This window comes from Oncorhynchus kisutch, linkage group LG17 (assembly GCF_002021735.2).
Source record: "Oncorhynchus kisutch isolate 150728-3 linkage group LG17, Okis_V2, whole genome shotgun sequence".
In the NCBI taxonomy this organism is placed as follows: domain Eukaryota; kingdom Metazoa; phylum Chordata; class Actinopteri; order Salmoniformes; family Salmonidae; genus Oncorhynchus; species Oncorhynchus kisutch.
The window spans coordinates 48919073-48929564 of record NC_034190.2 but is presented as its reverse complement, the minus strand read 5'-3'; the positions used below and the strand labels follow the sequence as shown (position 1 = coordinate 48929564).

At 41.7% G+C, this 10492-nt stretch overlaps 1 protein-coding gene across 1 annotated transcript in view; it reads left to right on the top strand.

Moving 5' to 3' along the window:
* Positions 1 to 6267: 6267 nt before the first annotated feature.
* The window catches only part of cacnb3a (calcium channel, voltage-dependent, beta 3a), a 32351-nt gene continuing 28126 nt past the window's right edge, over positions 6268 to 10492 (top strand). Inside the window, exons 1-2 of the mRNA XM_031793969.1 lie at positions 6268 to 6615; positions 8852 to 8944. Of these exons, the coding sequence (XP_031649829.1) occupies positions 6535 to 6615; positions 8852 to 8944 (174 nt within the window). The 5' untranslated portion in view covers positions 6268 to 6534. The remainder of the gene's footprint in view (positions 6616 to 8851; positions 8945 to 10492) is intronic.

Sequence of the window (10492 nt, the reverse complement as noted above, 5' to 3'; positions counted from 1 at the left end):
ATTGAAGGTCCCCAATAACCCAGTGGCCTCCATCATTCTTAAATGGAAGAAGTTTGGAACCACCAACACTCTTCCTAGAGTTGGCCAAGAACACAATGGTCACTCTGACAGAGCTCCAGAGTTCCTCTGTGGAGATGGGAGAACCTTCCAGAAGGACAACCATCTCTCCAGCACTCCACCACTCAGGCCTTTATGGTAGAGTGGCCAGACGGAAGCCACTCCTCAGTAAAATACACATGACAGCTCGCTTGGAGTTTGCCAAAAGGCACCTATAGGACTCTCAGACCATGAGAAACAAGATTCTCTGGTCTGATGAAACCAAGATTGAAGACTTTGGCCTGAATGCCACGTGTCACATCTGGAGGAAACCTGGCACCATCCCTACAGGCTCCCGAATGGAGCAGCGGTCTAAGGCACTGCATCTCAGTGCAAGAGGTGTCATTACAGTCCATTTTTCGAATCACGGTTGTATCACATCCGGCCGTGATTGGGAGTCCCATAGGATGGCGCACAATTGGCCCAGCGTCGTCCGGGTTTGGCTGGGGTAGGCCGCCATTGTAAATAAGAATGTGTTCTTAACTGACTTGCCTAGTTAAATAATGGTTCAATTAAAAAAGTTATTATAATAAAATACTGTGAAGCATGGTGGTGGCAGAATGATGCCGTGGGGATGTTTTTCAGCGGCAGGGACTGGGAGACTAGTCAGGATCAAGGCAAGGATGAATGGAGAAAAGTACAGAGAGCTGTTTGATGAAAACCTGCACCAGAGCGCTCAGGACTTCAAACTAGGGCCAAGGTTCACCTTCCAACAGGACAACGACTCTAAGCATACTGCCAAGACAACGCAGGAGTGACTTCGGGACAAGTCTCTGAATGTCCTTGAGTGGCCCAGCCAGAGCTCGGACTTGAACCCGATCGAACATCTCTGGAGAGACCTGAAAATAGCTGTTATATGTGTGCTATGAACTAAACAACGAATCAAACCAAACTTTTTTTGTGCTATGAAAAAAAGCAAGTGAAAAGAGAATGTATGTGCTCTGTAACTGAGCCAATGCCTGTGGTGGAGGGAAGTGAAACGTTAAAAGGTCAAAGTCAAAAGAGCTGTGTTTGCCTTGCGCTCAGCTGACTGATGGCTCTGCCTCTGCAGCCAACCTGGTGCCTTTGGCATGTTCACTGTTGCCTGATAGTAGTACTGAGCAGTGCCTGCCACTTTTTCTGCTACTATTTGACTAGTTCCAAACAGTGCAAACTTACTGATAGGCTACACACCTTTTCTCTCACAAATGACACTCTCACCATCCAATGCACAACGAGGTAAAAAAATGCTTTTTGCAAGAAACAAAAAACTAAAATATGTGTGTGTGTGTGTGTGTGGTTCTGTGTAATGGGGTGCCTGCCTGGCTGTCTGTCTGTTGGAGGGCAGTGGGGGGTTGAATAGAATAGATTGTCATCATTACATTAATATCAGTCAGGGATCAATTCAATCCAATGGCTGCTCATTGATGAAGAGAACACAGTGCTCCCAATACTAAATGATTGACAATTCAAAGTTACCCACCAAGCATCCCTCTTCCTCCCTGCCTAACAAACCATTCAGATCTGATTGCCAATACAAAGCATAGCCCAACTGTCAATAAGCCACCACTTGTCTCCTGCTGTCATATCCACATCACATGGGATCTGTTGACCACCGACATGTCAGGGCCTGGTGTCCTACAGTGCTCATCATCAAGTGATTGAAAGCTAGGCTGTTTGATTGTGACAGGCGTGAAACTCAGGAAATTGCCCTTGGATGTTCTTATGTCACCAACCACTGATATGTATCCATCACTGAGATTTGACTGCTGACCCATCTCTCTCTCTCTCTCTCTCTCTCTCTCTCTCTCTCTCTCTCTACATCCCTCCCTCCCTCCCTATCCATCCATCCATCCCCCCCTCTCTCTCTCTCTCTCTCTCTCTCTCTCTCTCTCTCTCTCTCTCTACATCCCTCCATCCATCCCTCCCTCCCTCCCTCCCTATCCATCCCTCCCTCCCTCCCTCCCTCCCTCCCTCCCTCCCTCCCTCCCTCCCTCCCTCCCTCCCTCCCTCCCTCCCTCCCTCCCTCCCTCCCTCCCTCCCTCCCTCCCTCCCTCCCTCCCTCCCTATCCTTCCATCCATCCATCCCTCTCTCTCTCTCTCTCTCTATCTCTATCTATCTATCTATCTATCTTTTTTTATTTTTTTATTTTACCTTTATTTAACCAGGTAGGCAAGTTGAGAACAAGTTCTCATTTACAATTGCGACCTGGCCAAGATAAAGCAAAGCAGTTCGACAGATAAAACGACACAGAGTTACACATGGAGTAAAAACAAACATACAGTCAATAATGCAGTATAAACAAGTCTATATACAATGTGAGCAAATGAGGTGAGAAGGGAGGTAAAGGCAAAAAAGGCCATGATGGCAAAGTAAATACAATATAGCAAGTATAGCATCTCTCTCTTACTCTATTTTATTGATGAGACGTTATTTGTTTTACCATTAAGGTCCACTTTGGAAAGAAGTGCTTTAATTCATACTTTCAACTGCTTTCCTCTGGGGATCCAACTTACATCTTGCTATACATGTTTTTACCCAAATAAATTCTAATCAACTTACTCTCTCAATCTCTTTATCTCTCTCTCTCTCTCTCTCTCTCTCTCTGTTGAAGTGAACCAATTGGTTTTAGAAGTTGCTATAGAAGAATCACTTTCTGCTCATCGCTGCTAGATGGTGCTGCAGGTCACAGATGTATTCAAACATCTTTTAGTTTCTTCTCACCTCACTTATGGATCAATCTTCAGAATATCCTACAGTTGGAGGCGTTGGTGCCTTTCTGTCAAGTCAGAATGTTCATAGAGGATCGTTTCAGTGAGGAATGTGGTTGTTTTTATTGTGTTTGTGTGTGTTTCCTATGCTCCTGCCTTGATTGTGTAATTGTATTTATTCGGATTGGTATTTATTATGGATCCCCATTAGCTGCTGCCAAAGAGGTGACTACTCTTCCTGGGGTCCAGAAAAATTAAGGCAGTTATACCATTTTTAAACATTACAGAACATTCAAAATAGATTTCACAACACACTAAGTGTGTGCCCTCAGGCCCCTACTCCACTACCACATATCTACAACACAAATTCCATGTGTGCGTGTGTGTATAGTGCGTATGTTATCATGTGTGTGTATGCATGTGCCTATGTTTGTGTTGCCTCACAGTCCCCGTTGTTCCATGAGGTGTATTTTCATCTGTTTTTTAAATCTGATTCTATTGCTTGCATCAGTTACCTGATGTGGAACATATTGTAATTCCATGTAGTCATGGCTCTATGTAGTACTGTGTGCCTCCCATAATCTGTTCTGGACTTGGGGACAGTGAAGAGACCTCTGGTGGCATGTCTTGTGGGGTATGCATGGGTGTCCGAGCTGTGTGTTAGTTGTTTAAACAGACAAATACAAGTAATGATGAAGTCAATCTCTCCTCTCTCCTCTATGGTCAGAACGTGACAGGACTAACTTATTCCTTGCCACCCATTCTGAAACTAACTGTAGCTCTTTGTTAAGTGTTTCAGTCATTTTGGTCACTGTTGTAGATGACATGCATAGTGTTCTGTCAGCCACATACTTTAGTCAAAGCCAGTGGCATGCCGTTAGTAAAAATGTAAAAAAATTAAGAGGCCTAGACAGCTGCCCTGGGGAATTGCTGATTCTACCTTCATTATGTTGGAGAGGCTTCCATTAAAGAACACCCTCTGTGTTCTGTTTAGACAGGTAACTATTTATCCACAACATAGCAGGGGATGTAAAGCCATAACTGTCACGGTTTTCGTTGTCTGAAGAGGAATCGGACCAAAGCGCAGCGTGGTAAGTGTTCATGACTTTTTATTTTCACTGAACACTAAACAAAAATAACAACGCGACTGACCGAAACAGTCCTGTAAGGTGCAAAACACTAAACAGAAAATAACTACCCACAAAAACCATGTGGGAAAAAGCTACCTAAGTATGGTTCCCAATCAGAGACAACGATAGACAGCTGCCCCTGATTGAGAACCATACCCGGCCAAAACAAAGAAATACAAAAACATAGAAAAAATAACATAGAATGCCCACCCAAATCACACCCTGACCAAACCAAAATAGAGACATAAAAAGCTCTGAGGTCAGGGCGTGACAATAACACATGCGTTTTTACAGCAGCAGACTATGATCGATAAAGTCAAAAGCCACATTGAATCATCAGCCATTTGTGTAAGTGCTGTGCTTGCTGAATGTCATTCCTTGTAAGCGTGCTGAAAGTCTGTTGTCAATTTGTTTACTGTAAAATAGCATTGTATCTGGTCAAACACCATTTTTTTTCAAAACTTTACCAAAGGTTGGTAACAGGCTGATTGGTAGGGTATTTCAGCCATTAAAGGGGGCTTTACTATTCTTAGGTAGCGGAATGACTTTTGCTTCCCTCCAGGCCTAAGGGCACACACTTTCTAGTAGGCTTAAATTGAAAATATGGCAATATCATCTGCTTTTATACTCAGTAATTTTCCATCCAAGCTTGTCATTGTTGATAGAAAACTATAATTTGTTTGCCTCTTCCACACTCACTTAGCAGAATTCTAAATGAGAATTTTTGTCTTTCAGAATTTGGTCAGATATACTGTACTTGGATGTGTCGTGTCACTGTTTGTTGCTGGCATGTCATCCCTAAGTTTGCCAATCTTACAGATGAAAAAAGCATTGAAGTAGTTGGCAATATCAGTGGGTTTTGTGATGAATGAGCCATCTGATTAAATGAATGATGGAGTTCGCCCTTTTTTCGCCTTTTTCACATTTTTCCCCCAAGATTTCATTGAAGGTGCTCCAAAGCTTTTATTGACATTCTTTATGTCATTTGTCTTTGTTTCATAGTGTAGATGTAATTGCTTGGTCTTACCATGCAGGGCTGCCTTGGAAAATATACTTTGGTCTCAACTGGGACTTAATAATGGTTCCAGTAAATGGTATTGTAATGTACATGATAGCCTAACTAAGGACCACAGTTTAGCACGAGTCCAATGGATGCCAAAGAAGCAGTAGCTGCCATTATCTTCCATTTATTTTCTAAACGAGAACTATTCCAAATTAGGGGAAAGGGAGCAATAGCAAAGATCATGGCAATCCTCCTTCCTCCTCCAATCCTTCCTCCTGCACAGAGCCACACCCGAGAAGACTAAGCACAGTGAGAGGGTTTACTCCCGTCAAAATCTGTCCACGATAAGCAGACCAATAAGCAGACCACTAGAACAAACCTCAGCACAGGTGAGCTGTGTATACTTATTACGAGCAGTGAGGTGGGCTGGGCGCGCGAAAATATAGGTGCGGCGCTGACCGGCGACCGGTGGTGCTGAAATCCTCTCTGGTTTGATCGTGGCGCTGTCCATGGTGCTGATTGTTTGTGCGGCGGTACAGGGCACAATGGATTCACGCAGACAACTTCAGTATGTCGTTAGTAGGCCTTATTTAGGCTACCTGCGGCTTTTGACATAGGTTACTCTCAAATTTACTGAAGAAAAAACATATAGGAATATTGTGACCAACTGAAGAAAATATTATATATTTTTTAGATTGTGTATTAATCAATATATTGATTTTAAGAGGAGATGACAATACGCCTTCATTTTTACCATTAAAGAAAGTGCTACAACTGACCCATTGCATGGTTACCACCAACCTCGACTAATGTGGGCCTACTAGAAATTCTACCAATAGATTAATGTTATCATGGTAAATTTGAATACCTTTAACTCAAACAGAAATAGATGTTACACCTGTCCCCAGTATCCACTTGGCCTATAATAGATAACTATAGTTTACATGATATTCCAAATGATGAAACACATCACTCAACCATGAATCATATTCAGTAGGAAACACTAATCCTTTACATTTATTTAGCACACAGAATTGAAATAGTACTAAAACAATATTTCTGTTGTTATTTATTAAAAAAGAACATTTTCTCAAATGAATGACCCACATTTTATAATACCAACTTGAAAAACAGAATCATTTCATTTCTGCACGGATTAGCTGTTATGCCAATTAAGCAGCCTTCTGTGAGACCCTCTCATAGCGAGCACAGAGAGAGACAGAATGAAAGAGGGAGATAGAGAGAGAGAGAGAGAGAGAGAGAGAGAGAGAGAGAGAGACGGAGAGATAGATAGAGAGAGAGAGAGAGAGAGAGAGAGGATGCGACGCAAATATACAGGGATACTCTATCGAGGGCAAATGAGAGCTCATCGGCTAGTATAGTATACATCTTGACTCGACATATTTATTTATAGTGATATATTTTTCCTTCCTTGATGCAGAAAATATATTTTGTTTATCATATATCCACGTAGCTCTCTCGCCCCACACCCTCACCCTATTCTACTACGGTACACCCTCCCTCTTCCACTGCACATAGATGTAATGTTAGTATCAGCGTTTTTTCCAATAACCGATGTCTGTGTGCATCCCGCCTCCCTGCGCTCTCAAATAGATGGTGCAAGTCAAAATGTCCAAATCGTCCGCAGACCCACTGCCTGGTGTCGAAACAGGCTCACAGTCTCACAATTTTCAGGTAGGTCTCTTCTTTTTAGATAGCACTCAGCAAAGTAGAGCTTGAAAATGGTTAACGTTTTGCTACTTGTTGTTGAAATGAAAGCGTACAGCCTTGGCAATAGTTTCTACCTACGCCAGTGGAATATCGTTTTGAAACTGCCGATTGATGAAAATAAGCAAAAGGCTATGCCACACGATGGGATTATGTTATCCGTTGAATTCGATCGGTTATCTAGGCGATTTAATTGTCGTTATAAAGAAAGTCGATAAGATGATTGATAGGTCTACAATGTTTATTGCTGAAGTGTGTTTTTCACTCACTCTGATTTCTAACCGCAATTCAGGCCTCTATATTCTTCTGATTTTCAATATGTATTGTGAAATGGTGTTTTATTATTTATTTGAATGCATTTCCTGCTTAAGATCTGCGTACAATGCGTTATACTCAACCAAAAACAGATATCACGTGTCTTATATTTAACTGTTTTAACGTTTCATCTGTGGCGGGTAAGAAACGGTGAATATCAAGCACTTCTTGTTCGAGTAGATTGGCTCACCTGTAGCCTACTTATTTCTGCGCTTTTATTAAAACGCAATTGCAATGGCACTCTAGCATCAGGTTTTGGCATCAAAGTAACTGTTGGGTGGGAGCTAAATCCAATCCAACGAGACTTTATTGAGTCGGGGATTCGTATAGATCTACAGTGGGCTAGCTGGCTGTACGTATAACAGTCTGTCCATATTCTGTATTGTGAATGCATGTCCATTTTCACCCCCCCCCCACACCCCCCCAAAAAATAATAAATAAATAAATAAATAAACTTATCTACCAATAAAATGCTAAGCTCGCACTCACAGGGTAGTCCAGAACAAGGTGTGCCCAATTGCCTGCATGGTTCATGATTATTTACAGTTCTGCGTCAGCCTTTGTCCCCAATAAATACATTTAATCAATGGTTTGAGAAATATCATCCACTACTAGACACGTATTATTATCCAGACAGTCATTACATATGGGTCATTCCACGAAATGAGTACCTTTTGTGTCCCTTTGATATTTTAGGTAGAAATTGTGCACACGTAAAAACCTCATATTAAATTAAATTTACTTTAATATGGTCCACATGGACATGTTTCAGAAATTCAGATTTTGAATATGAATAAAGACTTGCTAAAGTGCCCAAATTCAGCATTTTGATTTGTCCCTCGGTGACTTGTAGGAAGATTCTAAACCACTTATCCCCAACGTTTATCTAAGATTCGTTGAAAAGCCCCTATTATTACGTTGCTTTGACAAAGTAATTTCTGAAGATTATAATTTATTCATTGTAATTAGTGATTCATTTTAAGGTAAAAAAAAAAACTGTCTCTTATTTTTAGGTCAACCCTGTTACGTGAACTGAACTCTCATTTTAATATGTTGAAACTATTCTTAAAAATTAAAAATTAAAAAAATCTGAAGGAGCAATGAACATCTAATAGTCAAATGTGGTGGAAAACTGACCAGGTTGAGCATAACAAATTGCCACTTCCTGTTGCACACAACAAGATTCCCTGTCACAAGGGGAAGAAATTGTCATCCCTGTTACTTAATTTGACACTTAATAGGCACTTAATATAGTCTTTTTTTTTATCGAACCTCTTAAGATGCACCGAATTGGTGGAACGACCCATATATCCAGCCAGAAGAATAGTTTGTTTTAGACATTGATCTATCATACCTTGTAATAGGATTTGAGAAATTGAGCTATTTAACAATGCACTTGACTTGTTCTAGTCTCTATCTATAGAAATACATGAGTAAACATGTACATGATATAACATATATATTAAAGCCACTCGTTTCAGGAAAGGGTAATAGGCTAGGTAAAAATGACCAATCTATAGCTCTGCATTGCAACCATAACCCTGGTGAATGCTAGCAGGGTGAAGCAACAGCAAGGTTTGTTATAATGCTGCCAAAGCCTAATATCTTGTACCGTTGACTATCCCCTCTCTTCCCTTCTCTACCCATTTTCTCTTCTTTTCTAATTTCTCACTCTCTTTCATCCTTTATTATCATTTCTCTCGCTTTCCTCTTAATTCTCTTTGTTCTTAATGCCCCTCTCTCTTTTTAAAACTTCGTCCTCATCTTACTTTACACCCCTTCTTTCCCCCTGTCGTTTTATGTCATTCTGATTCCTGTCTCATCTCTCGTTGCCTCCTCTCTCTCTCTCTCTTCCTTTCCTTTCTCACCCCTCTCTCCTCTGCAACAGCTGCCCAGGAAGTTGCCTAAGAGGAAAAGTCGGTTCAAACGTTCAGATGGCAGCACGTCCTCAGACACCACCTCCAGCTTCATCAAAAGACAGGTAACTTTAGAGTCCTTCACTAGCTCCTGTTGCCATGGTCAGTGTGCAGTGTGAATGGCATAACCAAGGATCTTGTGTCAATTCAACACTGTCATACCACATTCCACAAGCACTAACGAAATGAAAGGGCGCCGAGATACTTTTCGGTTTAGGTTTTTGAAAGTGACCATTGCCTTGGTTTTATTCTCAATCTTATAGTAACCAATCACACGCGTTTTATTTGGTTTAATTCACAATAGGCTGCTGAGGGGAGGAGGGCTCATAATAATGTCTGGAATGGAGTGAATGGAATGGTACCAAACACAGGGACACCAGGTGTTTGATGAGTTTGATACTATTCCATTGATTCCGTTCCAGCCATTACTATGAGCCCATCCTCCCCGATGAAGGTGCCACCAACCTCCTGTGGTTGAATGAGCTTTTACTGGTAAAACATTTGAATGTAATTCTTAACATGTCCAGTGGAGGGCAGTATTGGATTTGTAGCAGCAGTTTGTTACATGAAAATCCCATCCCAGCCTCAGTGTTTAATTCATGCTTTCAGGTCAAGCAAGCACGAGTGGCAAGGGGTGCAGATGTGATGTTATTTAAGAGAATCTCAATAGCTGGTGAAAAAAAGGGAGAGAGAAATTAGGTTAAGATAACACTGCCCTTGAATTTAGATTCGTCACCACGCTAAACAGAACCTTTTTGGGTCTCTTTTCCCCTAATAATGTCCTGCCGTGAATTCAGGAAGTGTTTTTTTTTTCATTCTGTATGCTTGATGTATGTTTGATGTATGTTCTCCATGCTCTGTATCTGCAGATGAATTGGACTTGGTAAGCGTGTCAGTGCAGTAACCATCCAGGCGGCTGCAGTGTAGCGTCTGGCCCAGTAGAGGGGACCTCTGAGCCCCTGTAGAAGCTCTATGTTGAGAAATCAAAGAGCTTCAATCAGGTTACACTGCATGAGTCCAAGACTGACAACAACGCTGTGAGTCAGAGGCCTCTTCTTCCCCATGATTATGGGAGCAAAGGGAATGCCAAAAAGCCTGGGGTGGATCCTTACACCCCTCGGCAAATGGAATAATGTGTATGTGTACCAGACACCAGTTAACACGGAGAGGCGAATGTTTCTGAGCGCTGGTACACTGGGTGCTTGGTTTAGGTCTTGTTCTTCTTAAGGCCTCTAGGTTTTCACACAGGTTTTACAATCCACATGACCCCCCTTTATCCTCTCTGGTTTGGGCCTCGTGTTTCTTTATATATATTTTTTTACCTTCTTTCTTTGTGCACAGCAGTAAAGACGAATCCACTCAATCAGTCACCGGAGTATCTGTCAAAAAAGGCATAACTGAAACATGCACTGAGAACAGTATAAGGAAATAAGTATGAAGAAAGAGTGAGAAATCTAGCTAGTTGTCAGAAGCGTTGGTGCGAGCCAGGGAAGGAGGGATGGAGGAGAAATGGCTGAAACAGACGTTTTATTTAGGAGGGGACATTAGTTATACCGATTAGTGGCTCAGTGAAAACTTGCGTAATCCCTGAGAATATCGCAGGGTCTTCAATA